Below are 21,802 nucleotides of genomic sequence, written 5' to 3'. Positions count from 1 at the left end.
TTTGATATTGTTGCCTGGTATACCAAGTTCTTTTTAACACTATAATATACCTTATACCTGTCATAACCTCACATATGTTTTCTCTGCCCTTAGCATGAATAAAGATGTCCACCTAACGTGCGGACCGAATAATGGTGCAATTTTAAAGATAGTTTTACTTAATCTGCATAATTTTTCTCTAAATTGATATTTTTACATTGTACATAGAATTTCTGCTCCGATGCATTTTCCTAACTTGTATCACCTTAGAGACTCCCAGTTAAGGCGTTTTCCCAAACCTTTGATTTAGGGGGAAGGGAGGGGTTTGGGTCACGGCGCTATAACAAGATTTATAGCGTGAACCATTGTTTTTGAATTTGTTAACTTAAAGTTTTGATAGCCGGTTTCCGACAACTGAGTGCGTGAAAAAACTCATGCAAATGCCTGGCGGAAAAATAATAAAATCGAATGCATATCTCGTACAACGATGACAGCTTGTTGGTAAGTCGACGAATCACAGTAGCGGGGGGCATATGACAAAACAACACTGCGAGCAGTCAAAATGAAGAAAAATGTTTGAAGAAGATAAACACAACTGAAGAACTGAACCATGCCGAGCTGCCTTATAATGTCAAGAACGCTTGGAACGGTTTAGGGCAGTGTTTCTCAACCTATGGACCAAATTGAGACGCCGTTCAATTTGGCTGGGCCTCCCGAGTGGCGGTAGTTTACAGTATGGTTAGATTTTGGTGGGATTGGTTTAAATATCTCTAAAACGTAGAAAAGCGGCGTAAAAATGCAAAGACATGGCGTATAATAATTAAGTTCGAAATCTACTATTTGTCTTATATTGAGTTCGCATACAAAAAAATCAGTTTAGAAAAACCGTCGCCAAAGCTTCGCTCGTTTGCTTACGCCTAACATTTGTGTCGCAGCGAAAAAAAGGTTGAGAAACAGGACAACCCATTTGCGGTGCTGCGAATTGCAATGATGTGCAAAAATCGTTGGAAAAAATATTTTGCAACATACTTAAATACAGTGCAGTTTGACAGGATCACGCATGACAGCATTCACAAAAATCAGTCGAAATTTCAAGCGTGTATAACTACAATTTTTGTGTGCAATCGCAAGGTAAATAAGAACTGCTTTGAAATCTTTTAACTCCCCTGTAATGTTTACTAGAATACTTTTCAGGATTAAATGTCTAACCTATATTTACAAACAATGCCTATCCAAAATTCCAAACTGACAAGAAAAAAAACTTTAATGGGTTATCTATTAAATACCTAAGTCAAAAGGGGACAGTAAGGTAACTTGTTTAACAGTCACTGGACTAGAACGAAAGAAAACCTGGGTTAATCGATTGATCAGGTTTCAAAGGGAACTTATGTTAAGAGTGGAATTTTTAGTAAACTTAAAAAATCACCTCGCTCTAACTTCGAGGCGAACAAGCGATCACGACAGCGACAGGCACATAACAACATCACCAAAGTCGTACATCAAAGAACACGCTACAGTCACGGATGCTCCCAAAAACCGACGCAGAAAAAGGCAGCCGGTGGGATGATAGTTTTGAACTGCGGATGTACTTTAAAACAGCGCAGTCTAACTTTTTGTCAAATCATTCCTTAGTGACCAGTCTTTGTAACGAACTTTAAACCGATTTTCTTTGAATGTTTTGTCATGGTTTATCCTAGAAACAACCACTAATCGCTTTGAAACATTAAGCAGCCATCCCTTAAAAATATTGAAACAGTTCAAAAGGGGTGCGATTTTGGTTCTAATAACAAAGGACCTATACAGCCAACTTTGCACCAGTATAATAGTGCGGTTAAAAAAGAAACAGCTTTTCACCATGAGTATGCTGTAATAACCGCTGGATATAAGGGATGTCCGGTAATATCGAATCGGAACCGATAGCGAATGATATCGATATTCTTCCGATATTCGAATTTTATCAGCGTCAATCCTTCATTGTTATGTAAACTAGCGTACATCGTTTTCTGTTGAAAAATAATTTGAAATTCGAAGATAAAAGGACTTTTTAACAAAAAATCAAAAGTCTTCATAAAAACATAAAAAAAAATTAGACAGTTGGACCTTTAATTTGAACGCTTTTGTTTGTTTTTACCGATAGTTGCAGAGTCATTTTGTATCGGTCGGACGGCGGTACTTTTTTTTTCCAAATAACGGGATTCGGTTTTGGAGTAATACACCAGGTATCGGGCGACCCTATAATTCACTTTACACGGACTTTGGTGCAACGTTAAATGATCGACTCGTTCAGCGGCCCTTCGACGAACGTGTGCTCGGTCACAAGTCGGGACTCCGACCTTGATACCGCATGCAATTCGAAATCGGTGGCCTCGAGCAGGTTCCCGCCCGGGTCCACGCCCCGACCGGCGCCGCCCGACCCGCGCCCCTCCCCCCCGGCCCCGCTGCCGCCACCCCCGGCAAAGAAACAGAGTCCGCTGAGATTTATTTTGCGCGCGAAACCGAGCAGCTCTAGGCCTAGATTGTGCAACGCGTTCGAGTAGAAGAGCGGGTTGAGCGCGCTGTTGATGGGAAGCAGCACCACGGCTGTGATGGCGTACACAATGCTGGACACTTGTACCTCAGCGAACCACAGGAACGCTATGGTGCATATTGGCAGCCAGCAGGCGCAGTCCGACGCCACCAACACTGCGATCTTCTTCTGCATGTTGCGCGTGCTCTGGCTCGAGAAGGCAGTCTTGTTGATTTGGCGCGGGCGGCAGATGACGCAGTAGGCCAGCACGATGTAGAGGCACAGCAGGAAGTTGAGCAGCGTCACGGCGATCGAGAACTGCCAGGCAACGTCGCCGCGTGATACGAACAGCTTGGGCAGGCAAGTGGCGTGCTTGCTGTAGTAGCCGAAGTAGCCGACCACGCCAAATTCCGGATCGAACTGGGCCAACGTCGGCCCGGCGCAGTGCCACGAGGCGCCGCCTTGCGCGCGCTCGCACGCGTGTGACGTAACCTCGAGCGGTGACGTCACGTTGACGTAGTTGCGTAGCGTGACGTGGAAATCGGCAAAGTCGGGCTTGTCGATCACGTCTGTCTTGAAGTAGGGGTTATGCGTGACCCAAGCGTGAGAAATGAAGTAGTCACGCAAAGCGCCTGACAACGGTAAAAATGCGATAACCCCGGCTGCTAGCCAAGTGCAAGCCGCGAACAGCATAGTGGTGGTAACGTTAAGCACGCGGCTCTGTACCGGTCGCATTACGCAGTACGCTCGGTAAGTTGACAAGATGGCTAGCGTCATCAGCGAAACCTCGCTTGAAAGAACGGCCAAGACCCCCAGCGTTGAACAGAGAGCCCCTGAACGCCAGAAATGGTCCTCGTGGCAGTAGTTGCCGCTTGACAGGGCGTCCTTGAGTCCAAGCACGATTAGGAAGGCGCCCATTAGGAAATCGGCGCAGCACAGATTCAGCACCAAGCAGTTGTAGATTACCGCCACCTTGGTTAACTTGCGGCGTTCCGAGTTAAGAAGATTTCGAACGGTGTTGACCATAACCGCTACGTTGCCACCGACCGCCAGTAGGCCCATGACCCAGACCATGCCCTTGAGAAAGTGGTTCTTAATGAGGTATTCTTTTGATGAGAACACCGAGCTGTTAAAGACCCCAGTCGGGCACTCGTCGCTGCCGTCGTCACAGTCCTGCTTGCCGTCGAACATTCGCCGCACGTTGACAAATGGAGGTTCGCCGCCTTCGCAGTAGAAATGGGTGTTAACGCAACCTCGCTCGTCTGTCCCGTTGGCGCAGTCCTCCTTGAAATCGCAGCGTCGCGCCGTCTCGACGCTGTAGCGCTCGCCGCCGCCGCACACGAAGCGATCGCGGCAGTTCAGCTCGTCGCTGTTGTCCGGACAGTTGCTGAAGCCGTCGCAGACCAGGATTCCGGGTAAGGTTCCCGCGCTACAGGTGAAGATGTTGTCCACCGATCGGCTGGCGCAGTGCTCCAAGGGCCGCTCGCACACCTCGCACTCGTCCTCCATTGTAAAGCACTCCGGCTTTCCGTCGCAGGCGCGCGCGTACTTGGGCAGGTAAGGCGTGTCGCGGTTGCGCGAGCACGTCATCATTGACGTGGCAGTGACGTCATCGTGACAGTTGCCGCCGGCGCCGCACGAGGCCGCTTTGCCGCCGCTGCAAAATCTTTCGTCGGCGCCGTTCAAGCAGTCGCTCGTCCCGTCGCAGAAGCGCCCGACCTCTACGCACTGTATTTGCTCAGCGGCGTTTCGGGCACGATTTCCCGCCGATGAATCAGTCGCGTTGGCGGTCTCGAGTATGCACGGGACCTGGCCGACCGCGCACGGACAGCGCTCGGTACGTTGCGAGAAACAGGTGCGCCGGCAGATGGCCGATGGCGCCACGTCGTAGCAGAAGCACTCGTCGGAAAGGTCCGGGCAGTCGAACACGCCGTCGCAGATTTGACTGAAAATAAACGAAAAGGTAACTAAGGCGGGACTGTCAGTCATTTCAAAAGCGCTTTTTAACACCGCAAAATTTTGCTCTTCAAAACCAACTAACGTGACACCAATTTATTCAGTACAAATTTGCGCTAGTTAAATTAATGATAAATATAGTATCTTTGATTAGATTTACTTACCTAAATACCAAACCAAAAGTTATACCAATTTAATCAATTGGCTGTTACACAACTTAACCTTTCAAAGTTTAAACCGACCCAAAAGAGAAACCAAATAAATCATTTTAACGTTGCAAAGTAGCATGTTTACCTTCAAAACCAACCCATATACTATACCACGTGCTTTCAGTTATTCGTGCTGTGTTTTAAATATATCTAAATTCTAAAGGACTTTATACCAAACTGTTTACATCATTTTTGGGTATTAGGTGATTTCATCATTTCAGATAGTCAATGTAACGAGCAACAAGCAACCCTTCTATATGTTTTATCTTGTTTAGGCAACATATGTAAAATAGAATGAAAATAACATGAATTTGATCAAAAACACCTTCCCGCTGTAACCTTGATGGTTTTAAATCAGATCCATAACATGCCAGCCTGCCAGGTTGCCAGCATATCGGTTATAAAATCGAATTGACCGACGTATTTCTTACTACGTTTTATTTACCTTAACTGAAAATGCAAACAAGATGCGTTTTTTTGCTTAAGGCTAATTTTGGGATAAATGTTTTTTTAAATGCACATTTTTTCCAATTTTTTATTCATAAAAAGAGGTTAAATACCATTAAAACGATTAAAACACTTTGAACCGCTGTAAAACCAGCTGATATTAGTTACCTCTTGGTGATGGTCGTGTTGCTGGTTAAGCATTGCTCACAGTTGGACTCTTTCCCGTTTAAAGCCATGCAGGTGTCATTCACATCGTCACAGTCCACCCTAGGGTCGCCCATCAGCAGCTCCTATTGTACAGTTAACAAGTTTAAAAACAATACACTGTGTTTGTCAGGGAAACGATTTGAGCTTTTCATTTTTAACGAATTTTTGTTGGTGATATTTTATTTTGTCCTGTACTGGTTTAACATCCATTTGTAAAGTTTTTTTACAGATTAGCGATTGAAAAGGAAATTATTTTTACCTTTAAAACACCCTGGAGACGTGAGACCAGTTCAACTGCCCAATTACTGAAGTTTAATTAAAAAGGATTTACCAACTTTTGGATGCAATAACATAAGTTAGTCTGCATTGCTGAGCAGATAAACAATAATAAACCAACAAAACTATTGATTAACCTTGATGAGTACAGCTGTATCTGCTGCCGAAACGGCATTTTTTACCTTCATTTACACCAGAAGGGTGATTTCTATCTACTCACATAGCGTACAACAAAGTTACAGATTTATAAATTTGTCTATTTATAGATGCAGTCCTAAGCTTTGTTTGTTATCTGACCCTTATTGAGTTATCCTGAACATCCATAACGATTTAAGTGGTCTTAACGTAGTGCTTACACTTTTAATGCAATGTATATTGCAAACGATCAATATCAAATGAACTTGCAGACCCAACGGTCTGAATTATACTGGTCGGTCTACTTGTAGCAATACATATAGTCGAAGTGGTATAAAAACTTTGTGATAGAACTGCTCAAGAATTTTTCATTAACCTATAATACAGTCAAACCTAATTTCAGTTTAGTTTTACCGCCTTTAGCCGCAAGCAAATGCTTTTTGATAAATCTAATCAGCGTACAAAACTCGAACGCAGTCCACCGACGAATTCGTTTAGCTGCGCTTTACAGTTCAGCAATGCGCCATGTGAAAGTGTAAAACCCAAAGCTGCTCTACTGGAACTAAAGAAATTCTGTTTCTTGGAATTTTCTACTAGGAGCGAACAAAGGTAACTGTTGTTGCATTTTTTTTATGTATTAATGGTAATGGTAGCTAGTGATACCGATAAGCATATAGTTTGGTGTTCTTTACTACTATTACTAAAAGTAACCAGAACATGGGTGGTTAAATCACAAAGACGCCTTGTCTTTATTTTGCAGTGTTGTTAACAAGTCATTTTGGAAAGACTTAATACCCAGTGAAGAGTAAAGTCAGTCGTAAAAATAACTTTTTCTCACGAATTCGAACAATGCTTTAAATAACATCATAGAGAGGTCTCTAAAGACATAACAAAACCAAAAAAAAGTTTACAGGCTAATAGTAAACCAAGACATGTTTATGGCACCTTGAAGACTGCTACGTACCCCCCTGATGGGCCTGAGGGTTTGTAAAACGCCGCACTACTCTATAGTCGCTGGACAACGGTCATATTTTGTACCGTTGCTCAAATAATTCCAATACTGGTAAAACTACCGCTCAATAAGATTATCATTAGCGCCAATCTAAAACAGTGCCTGCTGGTATATTTTCCATTATTGTTTTTCGTCTTTTCAGTAAGGCGCGTTAAACGACAATACAATTTGAGCAAATCAATTTTAAGTCAATCAATAGCTCATTTGCGTCAATCAATAGCTCACTCGTAAAAACACAGCGCAAATAGTTGCCTAGCAGCCCTTGAAACATGGCGGCCAACAGCGTACAGTTTTTTGCAGTAAACACTTTCCCTTCGCGGTTTAAAAATCAGATCAGATGACAAGGGCGGATTAAGAGGGGGCACGTGGCCATGCCTACCAAACTGAATGTTTTGACTATTTTAAATAAGTAAATTAAATTCTCCTTATGTTGCTTAAATGGAATTTCTCATCATGTTGCCGTCTTAGCCGAATTTAATAAATTGTTTTAGCCTGTGTCGTACGTCCTATCGCAACATCAAAATTAAACTTGGGCAACTTAAACGATATAAAGGTGTTTTGCGTTTCGCGCGAATCGATTACATCGTTGTAGCTTTTGTATTGGAAGTAACCTCTCCATTTAAAAACTATAACCAAATAAACGAACTGTGTGATGTTTCTAAGGTTACTTTTTATTACGTCACGTTTAGATGTAACTTTCTAACGTCACATTTGGACGTATAATCTTGTGACGCCACGGTATGACGTAACTATGTGACGTTACTTTGTGACGCCATCTCTGAAAAAATTGTTATGCCGCCCCTGGAATTATAGATATAGGGTAGATGGCCTGTTAACGTCCGCGTCCCTTCTGTCTAATCATGCTCTTTGAGATAGGCTAACTCTAGCTGGAACGTGTAAAAAGGCCCATTCCAGCATAGGGTTACGCAAAATGCTAAAAGCGGACATTTTTATAACAGCTAAACTTGGCCCTATTGAACAAATTCGTTTCAAGTTCAAACACTATCTCTGCTCATTGGCGTGTTTCGAAAATCCTATGAACCTTTTCGATAGGTCAGCATGAACCCAGGTCGTTTCGCTATTCAGTTGGCTTTTCTCTAAACGAATAACACCAACCTGGGGTATCAGGCACTCTTTGGTGTGGTTTGGTATGGCAAGCGACACTGCACACTTGAAACCCTTGGCGTGGTTGAGAGAGGCCACCGCCAGCTGTGGCTCGTCCGTCAGATCCCTGCAATTAGAGTGTCGTTTTTATTGCATTATCTTCTTTGCTAGGTAACAGTTGAGTAAACTATAGTATAGATAGGGTTGTAAACTAGTCATCCAAGCCTAAGTCAAGTATTTTGCAAATATAAGTCAAGTCATAGCAACATTGCACTTCTGATGTCCGATATTTTTATTCCGATATCGATATCTAAAAACACACTAAATTCCATTATTAAAAATTAAAGCGTACAAAGAAAATGTTTTTTAAGTCATCAAATGTTTCAGATTTAGAAACCTTAGTTACCTTAGTTATCTGCCTTAGTTTATTTTTCACAATATTTTATTTTCTACAACGACTTACGCGCACGTGGGCTGTCCGTCGCAGAGGCCTGACCTTGCCACGCATGTTTGACCTTGGTCACAGAAGAAGGAGTGCACGCAGCCGGGCTGGCACTCGTCGGTCCGGTTGTCACAATGCTCGACGCCGTCGCACATCAGGGAAGCCGGGAGCCGACAGGAGCGAGAGTGAGAGGAGGAGGAGGAAGAGTCTCCTCCCTGCATCTTCTTGTTCTTGATCCAGTTGTAGCGGTTCGGACAATAATGGTGGCCGGCTGTGGGAGATAAACACAAATTGCTTGGGCGTTTTCGTTGTATGGGTCGGTAAGTATGTGAGCGGTTGGATTTAAAGCAGTGAATTCCAATGCAGTGTTTCTCAAACTGTCTGTCTCTATAGAGATTCTCGGACCGCGCAACTTTATGTAGTTTTATTTAATAATAACCTGTTCGCATTGCAAATATGCTGGTTGACAATCATGTGAGACTTGAACACACTATAAATGATAATCTTATGGAACTTACCTGACAACTACGACAAGTGATGTGGCGTCACTTCGGTTCATGACGTGTATAATGTTTCGCTATTGTGAGATCTTACAGTAGGCAAAATATGATATCGTATTCGCTTGTTTAAGATCATACTATAAAAAATCACGACGCTATAGCTTATAGTTATGACTAAACATAATCATGACGTTTTGCACATGTAGGATCATACGGCGGGTAAATTTCATGACGTGAGCTTGGTTCATTGTGTAACGCAATGATGACAGCTCATGTTGAATATTACGGTGGGTGTTTATCTATACGTGAATAACTATGATACTTCACCACTTATGTGGGTATAGGATTGTCACATAAGCAAGACAAAGCTAGAAAAATGAATCCAGTCGTGGGTAAAAGTTCATGGAGGAGGCCTTAAGCTCGAATAAAATGTCGACAAACCTTTTTATACAATTTCAACATGATGAACAGAGCGATTAGCACCAATAATATTGAAATTAAACAAAGCATTAATCGAGGCGTTCAAAACATGCCAACTCTTGTATGAATACACCGAAAGCCATTGCAGATTCACCGAATCCGTTGATCTATGATACAAGCAGGGAAGGCTTGAAAAAGCACTAGCATGCAGTGAGGTTCGAACTCACGACCTCCGGTCATATCGGGAACGTCGCGCTAACAACTGAGCTACACAGGCTCAGATAGGAGCGAGTCGAGAAACAACCACACGCCAATGCTTGCTCAATCTGTTGGTACAAGCAACTTCATATTGAAGGGGATCCACAGTACCATATCATGTGTGTTAACAACTGAGATCTAGCCCTTCTGAAGCTGCATTTTGACCAACGATTGCGGCTTACGCATCATAAGTACACCTTTAGCGATTATCTTGCAACGTATTTCGTAAATAATCCGGGACTTTAGTCATTTCAAGACACCTTGCGTAAAACACGCACATACCTTCAAACTCGACAATTTCGTCCTCGCCGTTCGGGCAGTGTTCGACGCCGTCGCAAAAGCGGTCGATCGAGAGACAGGAACCGTCGTTACATCGGAAGACCTGCTGGCAGCCGCCGCCGCCGCCGCATTCATCGCTCATGTCTGCGCAGTCGGCTCGCCCGTCGCACTTCTTAGTGTCGATCAGGCAGCTGCCGTCCGCGCAGAAGAACGAGTACTTGCAGCCAGCTACGCACTCGTCCTGCCGGTTCAGGCACTGCTCCGAACCGTCGCAGTGGTACCTGGAAAAACGAGTGTTATATTTCGTTTTTTTTTCTGAGGCGCACAAGCCGTTTTCGGATTTTCGCAAAGTTGAAAATGCTGAGAAGTGTATTTTTAAGGTATTTTGTTGTCAAGAAGCAGTCTCATCAAATTTAGGGGATGTCCGATGATATTGAATCGGAGTCGTTACTTAATGAGAAGTGGTATAAAAAACAAACAAAACAAACGTTGGGTTAAAGGTAACTAAACTTCTTAACACATAGGAAATTTTCCCGATAACTTGGAAAATAATATCTGTTTTAAAGTTCATCAATTTCATTGCTTGGCATAGTAATAACGTCAAATGACATCCGATAAGATCGCAATACACAATCGGGTCTCATTCAAAATTTAATTTGGAATATAAAATAGGATTTAACACCTTTACCAGAACTTTCGACAGACTAACCAAAGCAATCAATCAATCAGTAATAAAATTATTTGTTCAATTCAAGCAAGGCAGGCTAGAAAAACAACTACAGCCTGCAGTGAGGTTCGAAATACCGGGACCAACTAAGAATCATCTAGTTGTCCCAAAGTCTGGTCGAGCCCTAGTCCGGCTCCTACTCGACAGCCCTAGTTTTAAATTAATCAAAACATCAACTGTACGTTTGTTCCCCACCTTGCCGGCAAGACGCACTGGTTGTCGTGGAAGTTGTGTTTGTTTGAGCAAGAAACCGTGGCGCTGTCGTTGTTGGTCTTCTGCAGTTCGTCGCTACCGTCCGGACAGTCGACCACCCCGTCGCAAAACTTGTTAAAAGGGATGCAGCTGCCTGTAACGAAGACGAAGAAGTGTGTGATACGATATTTAGGGTGTCTATATTACGGATGTCCTATACTTGATATTTTATCCCAAAACCGATGCCCAATATTTTGGACAAAAAGTATCGCGATCTGATTTGACGCCAAATACCGCCATTGCTATATTCTCCAAAACGAAAAATAGGCTAAACTGAATTCGAAAGCTTTTGTTCCGGGTTTTTAGGCCAAAATTTACTTCAGGGTTAAGACTTTTTTTTACTTCCGGTTGTTAACCTATACTGTAACTTACGATGTTGAAAGAGGTACAGCTGCCTGTAACAAAGACGAAGAACGGTGTGATACGATTTAGGGGTGTTTTTTTATGTTTACGTTCATTGCTGAGGATGTCGAATACTTTGTGGCCCGGTACCGATACACGGTATTTTGGGCTGATACCAGGCTTTTATTAATAAAATTAAAACGTAGAAATGTTTTGTTGCGCAGGCCTAGTTTTACTTTTGACAGTTTGTCTATACTGTTTTGAAAACGCAGGTTGGTTTTTGACCACTTTTGTTTAACAAATCTATGTCAGGCCTCGTTGTTCAATTTAAAGAAGAGTATTTCTAATAAATAACTTCAGTCCATGTCATTCCATCTTTTCAAACGACTTTACTTATGTCAAGCTATATGGATCTTATACTCAAGTCATTGAATACAGTCATTACGCATCTGTAGCAATAAGTCGACATTTTGTGCACATGTGATTGTTGAAAAGCCTCCAGTTTCAAGCGTATAGCATTTTTGAGTGGGAAGTATTTGGAATGTCGTAACTGTATAGACGTAAATATTCTTTAGACTTTCCTGCCTTGGTCAAAGTCAATCATTAATGAGTTTCAGTCATTTAAAAGAAGTATATTTCGCTACAAACTAAGCCATCACCACTCTCTTAATTCGTAAGAGACTCAATCATTTTCACTTGTTTCTAGAACAATGCGTTAATCTGATGGGATTGGTTTCGAAACCTTACCCAGTTTGTCAATAATTGATCACCCAAAACCGATGTCCATCTGATTTGCATTACTTTTAAAACAGCGTAATATTAGCCATGACCGCAAGCAAAACGCTGCCAGGAATCGAAATGCCGTTTTACGCTTAAGCGGCGAACGTTGCATAAAATTTTCATCGCACACACACAATGGCAGTTTCGAATTTCTCGATAGCCTGCATATTTCATTGCCTCCCAGCTTGCGACCAATTGCTTTGCGGTGCACAAAGGGTTTATTTAAAAAAAAATCATTAGAAAAAATACGTCCGAAAATGGAACCCGACACTTTTCAAGTGGCCATGTAACATCGGGTTTAAAAATCACAACAGAATAACACGAAAAACCTAGGTGTTATGAAGGGGCTATTTTAGGGGGAGGGGGTAATTTATACGCGTCAGCAGCGGGTGTTTGCTTTCTGCGGTCGGGCGCTCCCGTCACCCCAAAGTGTGATGCATGTGACGCGTGGTCTTGTAGTGGACGACTGCTACCCCCTACCCCCTACACCCTACCATCCGGTACCCAAACATTTCGAGCAAAATTCGTGTTTCGAACGTGACACGGGTAACTATCAGGGTGGATTACTTTTTTGCTTTGCTTGTTTTTTTCAATTAACCAAATATATTGACTCACTTTACATTCGGAGTTAACAAATTAAAGTAAAAATCTATGATTTTTCTGTCTGAGCAGGTTAAACCGATTCTAAACACCGCATTTGAATAACATTCTGAGTCCTTATCGCAGCGAAAGTTGGACTCCATTAATCAGGAGGCTTGCTAAGTAAAACCGCCATATCGATTTAAGGTTCGCTGGGTTGTAGGCTACTGAACTAACATACAATTCTGACTAATGCGTTAAATGTTTCGCCATTCTAGGAAATAGCGCTGGATAGCTAATGCGGAACATAAGTGATATTTTTTGCAGAAAACTCAAAATTTACGGATTAAAATGCTATATCACAGTTTGAAATCCGAAATAGATTTTGTCTATAAGCAAGCCAATGTTTTTTCTTAAATCTTGTATTTTGATTAAGGGGCGTGTAAGTCAACTGTTTAACCGGCATTATTGCTCAAGCATATCAAACAAGGTTTATGGTCATTCACCGGACAACATGTACCAGCAATGAGCTATTTAACGTAAAATTGTCTTACAAATGCTTGGACCAGCGATTTTTAAACTTTCCCCTCAATTTTACTACGACTGTCTTTGAAAGCAAATAATCAAAATATTGTATAGTGCCAAGACACTGCATGGAATCGCTATTTTCATTTAAGTGCATTAAGCTAAATTTTTAGAAGAACTATAGATTATGGGTGGTTGAAAGTTAGAATCGGTTCCGATCCCCAATATCAAGTGGTTGTATTGTTTTTTGTTTGATATAAGCGGGACTAATTTTCTACCTTATAGAACAAAATCAAATGCGTCGTTCTCTAACTTGAAAATTGAATTTTTTGAAACAAAAATATACAATAATAACCGAATGTATAACTGTACGTGTTCAAATGAGAAAACATATTTTGGTTTAAAATCATGCCAATGGCGTTATGTGGTATTTACCCAAATTAAGAAATTAACAGCCATTAGGCCATAAAATAAAGCAAAACAACACAGTGTTTGAAAAAACTACGTCAAATTCATAACGAACAGATAACTTAATACCGCAGCGGCAAAAATAAGGACAAAGCACAAGCCTAATCACCTTAAGTTTATTCGAATTTCGAGACAGAAATACGTCACGCAGCAATGACGTATGGCTAAGCGCAAATAGTTTTCGATTGTTTGCTCAAGATTGTGCGCGATGGAAGGCGCAGCTAATGTGTGGGTGACAAATAAGCGCGGTAATCGATGGCGAATGTTGCAGAGCCTGTGTAAACCGACTTGCGCGGGCGGGCGCCCAAATTGCCTGACATCTAATCATTTATTTTGACAAAGCAATTATTTAGATAAATAGAGATAATTGTTCGTGTTTTTTTCTTTTTTGTGTTTCGCTTTTTTTTAAACAAACAGATAATGTTCGTGAATAACAGTAATTTCGTCCCGTGGTGTGAACACGCGAATAGCCAACTAAAGGTTGAATGAACGGCACCGTACAGAAGGATGACTAACTGTGCAAAACTACATAAAGTAATCTTGAAACAAGTTCAAAATTGTCATTTTTTTCGATTTGAGGTTTGCAACTTAAACCTTTTACATCCAATTTAGTACAAAAAATCCTTTTAAGCGCGGCTTTTTCACTATTTACTTCATTAGTTTCTTTCCAAATTTACGTATTAAAACACAATGGTAACAACATGCCTCGAAAACAGTAAACAGCCTAACTATACGGTTGCCATTAAAAAAAACTATTTCGTTCGCGTCACCTAATTAAAAAGACCATTAGGGTGGAACCATTTGCAAGTCTGTATACTTGTCTCCGACCGAATTTACTCCTAATGTAAATACATTTATCCGCAAGGTTAGGGGTTCTAATATCGACCGATGGTTCTTAAACCTTTCTCTAACCTACCCCTTCAGCTAATTTAGTTTTCAGATTTTTTCTTTTTAGACTTTTTGACAACCTCACAAATATATAATCAGCTTTGTTTACAATAAATTAAAATGGTTTATAGTCATTAAAAAAACTTTAAAGGAAAATCAGCACATTAGGTAAATCTAGCCCATTACTGGCTTATACCAAGCAAAACCACGCATATACCACCCATTTAATTGTCAACATGCTAAAAATGCAGCACATAAAACAAACATTTAAAACAACAACAAAAGTATTTTAATAATTAAAAACAGTTCCTCTGGTAAAAACAATTAAAATTAACAGAGGATCTGTTTTTTAAAATATTATTAAAATTATGTCTGGTGGCAACAGTTTATATTTATGACATTACTAGACTCAAAGAAGTAAAATATGATAAAATTGGAACGTTCAAATATATTTTTCAGGTTATTGGACTAAAATTTGTTTTGATCTTAGAAAGATAGTTGCCTTCAGTTATTAACCTCCCACTTTTTGATAATTTCATTTTTAAAGTAGAAAATCACTGCGTTGGATCGTAAATCATTATCCAAATTCCCATGTCAATTTAATATCGGATTGTCATCCTTATAATCCGATGGATATCATTTTCAGAATAGTCCTTCATAACCGTTTCAAAACACTGAATCGACTTTTGAAACTGGCCAAACGTTTTAGGCGTTCATTTTAGCTTTGAATAACATTGGCTTTTTTAGTCAAGTGGCTGGCATGGTCAAGCACCCACCTTCACCACAGACAAAGGACTTGGTGCATTCGTCAAGACACTCGTCGCTACCGTCTCCGCAGTCATCGTGAAAATCGCACTTGTTCGAAGAGGAGATGCAACTGAAAATAACCACACGTTAAAGGTTTAACTTGGCAGGTTTACGCACTATTTAAAGGGCAAAATCACACTCTGCGTTCTAAGTCTCGCCCACTGGAGAGATTTAGTTGCCCAGCAAAAGCGGCGGATTTATGGGCGCTATGACATTGACACGAAGGCGAAATGAAAAAGGGAGTTGGCTTTATTTTGAAGCCTTTCTGTGTCTGTCAGAGCCGGCTGTGATTGCTAGACAATTTACTGCATATACGGCTCGAAATGTGTGTGGGGCCTTAAGGGGTCCCGGGTAAGTTCTATGGCCGGGGGGAAATATCGCATTTGCGGAGGGCTACAAATGCATCAGGCCTTCGTAAAGACCAATGTTAACCATTTGTTAATTATTTGAGTGTAAGAGGTTTTTCTGGTATTTAAGCTTGCAGATTATTTCTCCATGTCTTATAGTATAAATATATACAGGGATGTAAGCATTGTTATTAATTAATCCCCCTTAAAGGCATTTAACCAAATACTAGAAAAGCAAATATGCATGACGACATAAAACTCATCAAATTTAACGTGAAATGTTGTAAGAAGGCTTAAAGTTTGCTATAAATGTGTTTAAAACTAGTGTTATAAAAACAAATGGCGACGGCCCAAAAACCCAAGAAGGCAATAACATCACGACACAAACCTAATTCGATTAAGTTGTAAATTTCAGCAAAAATCCACCGCAGAAAACAAAACCACATTGTATTGTATCGTGACCGATTTTGAAGCCACAATTAAACGGTGGGAATAGACATATAAAGAAAGACAAAAAATAAAAATTATCGAAACAGACCCTCATTTTATCTGTTCAATTCGGCTAACGCGGCATCTGCAAGGTATACATCTGTATATATAATTATACCTATATATATATCCTTTCAAAAGTTGATAGTATATGTTTAATACGTGCTCCTGTCGCGTATACGGTAGCGGTGGCACGTCGCACCCAGCACGCCGCCCAAAACGCCAATTGGCACGGGAAGGCAAACACAACGATCGATTTTCGTGCGCTATCCAGATCCAGGGGGTGGGGGGAGGTGGGGGGTCGGCAAATATTGACCACCCCGGAGGCAATCCGCTTTATCGTTTTCGCGATAGCGCTAATCTAACTGCTGATAAAGTGTCGCGAGCGATTAAAGATACTTTTGCGCCCAAGTGTGAGTGGTGGTATGTTACTGTAAGGTGAAAAGCCCAGTGTTGTAATCACAGTGCACCTACTGTTTTTTAATTCTTGAGTAAAGTCTTTTGGAGAAAATGACTTGACTTGACTTCAGCTATTCGGACAAATGACTTGACTTAAGTCGTTCGGACAAGTAACTTGTATTGAATTAAAGTGTTTTTATTGAGCATTTTTCAATAAGAAATTGGGTTATTTATCTTAAGTTTTCTAAATAAAATCATTTGCTTTCTATATATTGCGTTTTGTGTTATTTTTTAGCTGTGTAAAGATCATAATCGTAATAGTTTATCAATTTAATTTAATACCTCAACGTTTAATTTTTATGACAATGGTTTGACTTGAAATTGACTTGCTCTAATTATGACTTGAATGGGACGTAAGTCATCAAAATGACTTGTTTACAACACTGAAAAGCCCACCAAAAACGCCAGGGTTGCACGGTTGAAAAAATAGTTAATTGTTAGACGGAAAATTGTCGGGGGCAAAATCTTTTCGTGCGAATGGTATGCTGACCGCAGGAGTGAAACGATAATAATTTACTTACCGGAGCGATGAATTTTTTAACGGAACACAGGGAGGAGTCTTTGGGGACAGCGAGCATATATATTTTTCGTTAATAGAGCTAAACTAAATTTTTTGTTTGCATTATGACGTACGAGGCATCCCTGATGACGTTCCGTGACGCAGTTTTAGGCCACATCATAGTCAAGGTCGAGCCACTGACCGGTAGGCTGTTGACAAATTGTCAATAGGCTACAACAAGTGAATGAAAAAATAATGCACTTGACAGTTAAAGGATAATTTGTTTTGCAGGTCGTCGCACTTTACTACGATATCTAAGTTTAGGGCGAAAATTCAGTTAACATTTATTTGATTTTCCACTCACGTTTTCAAATATTTTTAGTACAGCCTTATGCTAGTAAAAACAGATTTGTAAAATCTGAGCGTGCTTGCAAACAAATTAGTTCTTAACTGGCTTAAGTGCATTGGTCTTGTTTCTAATTTTATTGTATCGACCTCGTCAAAATGGCCCACTATGCTTTAAACGTTTGAACCGTTCTTGATAATCAGGTCGGTCACATTATTTGGCCGCATTCAATGTTTTCTTTTTGTTAATGTCAAAAATAAGTGTATATAGTATAAACACAATAAGGACTGAGGTTATTATGAAACACCTCTCTTTATTCTTATTATCATACTGCAGACTTTTGCTTTACTACTTTCAGTTAAAGCAATTTTTCGGCCGGTTTTCATGTGGACCCTATTTTCAACTGACATAATGAAAAAAACTATTTTAAACCGCCAGCAATTTCTCCGTCGAAATTCGCCGTCCGTCCCATTACGTTTTTTTACTCCGCTCGATCGAGCGAGCAATCAAAATGCGCCAATTGTTTCGCCGGTAGTTTAAATCTCGCCCCTCCCCCTCCTAATTCTCCCCTTCGATTCGACAAAAGGCTTCGTTAAGCGACCCTGGGAGCCGCATAAACTCGCTCTAGGAGACCGAATCGATTGCGGAGCCAAGACGCGCTAACGCTAAACAGCTTTAAAGTGCCGCTAACAACGGCGAGAAGAAACAATAAAAAATCAACAAGTGACCGAGGGCGAGGCCCAGGGGTGTGTCGTGGGCGGGGATGAATTATTTAAGGCTTCTTGTCGCGTCGCCTGGGAGGTCAGAACCAATCGAATCACGCCCCCACCCCCACCCCCTTCACCCAAAGGTCCGACTTGGTCCTAAAAAATAAGCCCCCTCCACCGCGCAATTAACGACTCCAATTTGCGTCACCTCGGTCGAAGAAGCGCTGGAATTCACAGTCGAGGCCAAGTTACGCACGTAATTCAATAGACTTGGCCACGTACAGGCATTTTACTGTACAACACAAGCCCTTTATGTACAACATAAGCTCTGCACTGTACAACCCAGGCCCTTTGCTGTACAACACAATCCTTTACTGTACAACACAGGCCCTTTACGTACAACACAGGCCCTTTACGTACAACATAAGCTCTGCACTGTACAGCCCAGGCCCTTTGCTGTACAACACAATCCTTTACTGTACAACACAGGCCCTTTACGTACAACATAAGCTCTGCACTGTACAGCCCAGGCCCTTTGCTGTACAACACAATCCTTTACTGTACAACACAGGCCATTTACTATACAACACAAGCCCTTTACGTACAACACAAGCTCTGCACTGTACAACCCAGGCCCGTTGCTGTACAACACAATCCTTTACTGTACAATACAGGCCCTTAACGTACAACATAAGCTCTGCACTGTACAGCCCAGGCCCTTTGCTGTACAACACAATCCTTTACTGTACAACACAGGCCCTTTACGTACAACATAAGCTCTGCACTGTACAGCCCAGGCCCTTTGCTGTACAACACAATCCTTTACTGTACAACACAGGCCATTTACTATACAACACAAGCCCTTTACTGACAACACAAGCTCTGCACTGTACAACCCAGGCCCGTTGCTGTACAACACAATCCTTTACTGTACAATACAGGCCCTTAACGTACAACATAAGCTCTGCACTGTACAGCCCAGGCCCTTTGCTGTACAACACAATCCTTTACTGTACAACACAGGCCCTTTACATACAACACAGGCCCTTTACCTACAACGCAAGCTCTGCACTGTACAACCCAGGCCCGTTGCTGTACAACACAAGCCCTTTACTGTACAACACAGGCCATTTACTATACAACACAGGCACCCGATCCGTTAGAAATCAGTGCATTTCTAAGCAAAAAGGTCTACGACAATCAGGGCATCCAATGGCAGAAAAGTCTAGACTTTTAGACCTTGAGGTCCTGGCAATGCACTGATTTGGACCTTTAGGTAAATTTCCGACGAAGATAAATTAAATATATTCATTAAAAGTTCAGAAAAGATAACAAAAAACATGAGATAGGATTAATAACACTTGACCCACCTAAACCCTAACGCTAACCCGAATCCTAACCCAAATAATGTGCGTTATTTTAATAATTCTTTAAATGCTGGGGAAAAAAGCCCAAACTCGGATGGTTTCTCGTCCATTGTATTTAAGATTATTACGTCACAAATTGAGGTATTGGGGCCTGAAGCGTTATAATTATTAAATTATCGCACATTATTTGGGTTAGGGCGCTGGTTAGCGTTTGGGTTTGGTTGGGTCAAGTATTGTTAAACTTAATCTTCTTATGCACATTTGTTAATGCAAATTAGTGCATTGTCCAAGACCTCAAAGTCTAAAAGTCGGACTTTTTGATCCTTTGAATGCACTGATTGTCGTAGACCTTTTTGGTTAGAACTGCACTGATTTCTGACGGATGGGGTGACACAGGCCATTTACTATACAACACAAGGAGGTTTTATTCTAGATGGGAGTAATTGGTAAGCCGTTTACTGGGTCCCATTCGCCTTCTGTAGAAGTTAACACTTGCAAAAGCACACTTTCAGAGCGCACCCATGTGATTTTTTCTTTTAAGAATTTGGGTAAAAATCCGATAACAGTGATTATGAGTGTAACTTTGTTTGCTTGTTTAGCATACAATGAACAGGCAAACAAGTGTCGTCAAGGTAACCAATGTAAAATTCCTAAACGTCATTTAAAACAACTGTGGCCGGAAATTTGAAAACAAATTATCGACTGATAATTTTTACGAAATACTTTACCAGGGTCGTAGTCCATATATCTTAACGTTTGAGTGTTAGAAAAAAAAAACATATCCTTTTGGTGCACTGCTTTGTAGTTAAGTTGCGTTAAATACAGGCAACGCGGTTACTTTGCTAAACGAATTGCACAATTCAACTCTCGGTGTTTTCAGCAGGCCCGCATTTCGTTATAGGCCATAAGTGTGGGCATTTCGCCGCGTTTAGCCGCATTTCGCCACGTTTCGCCGCATTTCGCCGCATTTCGCCGCATTTCGCCACATTTCGCCGCATTTCGCCGCATTTCGCCGCATTTCGCCACATTTCGCCGCATTTCGCCGCATTTCGCGTTTATTGCTTTGCGATGTCGCACACCGAAGGTCCAAACGTATTTCAGGAAACTGCGGAATCGTTTCGACGCAACAAGCGTCGTTTGCGGTTTAGCTACGAATGAGAACCGCCGCTTCGTAAAGGCCTCGCGTGCAAATTCGCGTGCAGACTTGCAAGAGAGATACGACCGGTCTTCTACTTTCGCACGCCAATTTGGCAAGGGTATTGCCGCCTTTTCAGGCCACAATCATGTCCTTAAGGTGGCTGCTGCCTTTCTCCGCCGTGGCCTGCAATATTCGTGCTCGCGGTGAAACGATTTCTTCTTGGGCTTGCGTTATCGTTTTTACGCGCGAAGACCGAAAAAAATGTTGTGTTTTTAGGACTGGGGAACGGAGCAATGCTGAAGAAATTCTGTTTATAACCCTCATACTTAACATAAATTTTCAGAAACAACGCTTATGTGAAGGATTAAGTATAACAACAAAATGTTTAAAACTAAAAGTATTCGTATTTTTGATTTGTATTCTTTCGCAATCCAAGTGTAAAAATAACAAGGTCCATTCAGATATCGGTTATGCTGTGCTTCACAATTTTAAAATTTAAACAAATTCGTTTGACTAAGCAATAAAACGAAGAACAACTCCTATTTAAGCGGTTATTGCAAGGCATAACACTAACAAGATGCTCTTATACGAGTTTTTAATTGTTTTATCCGTTGTTTCGTTTCGTATTGTTGGAAGTTTGCGTGCGGTACAACGTTTCATTCCCTAATGAAAAGACTTCCTGTATAGGAAGTCGAAACGTCGAAAAAAAGAAATTGCCTGAAGACCACCTCGTTAGAATAACTCATAGTGTTTAATACACAGAACATTTTTTGTCTAAATCGTTATGCTATATATCTTGAAGCAAACATTGCAGGTCCTTTAGTGCGACTCTTCTATAGGCACCACGGCAATTTTTTGAAGGGCAGTGTATACAACTCACATTAGAAAAAATCGCCGGCAAATTAAAGACCCCGCAGTGCCAGGGACGCGGGCGTCTAAGAATTTCGCGTATCGTCACTTTTACGCTAAAAATAACCCGTATCTTTCGTCCACAAAGAAATAACGCCATACGGAGCGGTGGCGCCCGCAGGAGCCCGTCATCGTAAAAGAAAACAGCACAATAGCTCGTTAAACATGAAACCGTTTCCTGTTGATCGCTCGGTGTCCTTTGTCATGCTGAAAACACATTTTTCGAAAATACCCGTAACAGTGTCATGTCAGGTACACCTTAAGCTTAAACGATCCAATACGAGTTAGGCAATTTGAACCCTCTAAGTCTAAAGCAGTGGTTCTCAATATTTGGCCTCGCGGCACACTGAGAAAATCACAACAGTATTCGCGGCGTAACTTGTTAATCGCCAATAATACGCGGCCAGGCAACAGGTATACCTTGATATCACCAGTAATACTGT

At 41.4% G+C, this 21,802-nt stretch overlaps 1 protein-coding gene across 1 annotated transcript in view; it reads right to left on the bottom strand.

Annotated features, from left to right (window-relative positions):
• Positions 1 to 2,245: 2,245 nt before the first annotated feature.
• The window catches only part of LOC146146935 (uncharacterized), a 43,754-nt gene continuing 24,197 nt past the window's right edge, over positions 2,246 to 21,802 (bottom strand). The window contains exons 5-11 of the mRNA XM_083387878.1: positions 15,068 to 15,168; positions 10,653 to 10,803; positions 9,734 to 10,011; positions 8,295 to 8,544; positions 7,844 to 7,958; positions 5,266 to 5,387; positions 2,246 to 4,430 (exon numbers count right to left, since the gene is read on the bottom strand). Coding sequence (XP_083244004.1) covers positions 2,246 to 4,430; positions 5,266 to 5,387; positions 7,844 to 7,958; positions 8,295 to 8,544; positions 9,734 to 10,011; positions 10,653 to 10,803; positions 15,068 to 15,168 — 3,202 coding nt within the window. The remainder of the gene's footprint in view (positions 4,431 to 5,265; positions 5,388 to 7,843; positions 7,959 to 8,294; positions 8,545 to 9,733; positions 10,012 to 10,652; positions 10,804 to 15,067; positions 15,169 to 21,802) is intronic.

This window comes from Ascidiella aspersa, chromosome 4 (assembly GCF_963924565.1).
Source record: "Ascidiella aspersa chromosome 4, kaAscAspe10.2, whole genome shotgun sequence".
NCBI classification, from domain to species: Eukaryota; Metazoa; Chordata; class Ascidiacea; order Phlebobranchia; family Ascidiidae; genus Ascidiella; species Ascidiella aspersa.
This window is presented reverse-complemented; position numbering and strand designations above follow the sequence as displayed.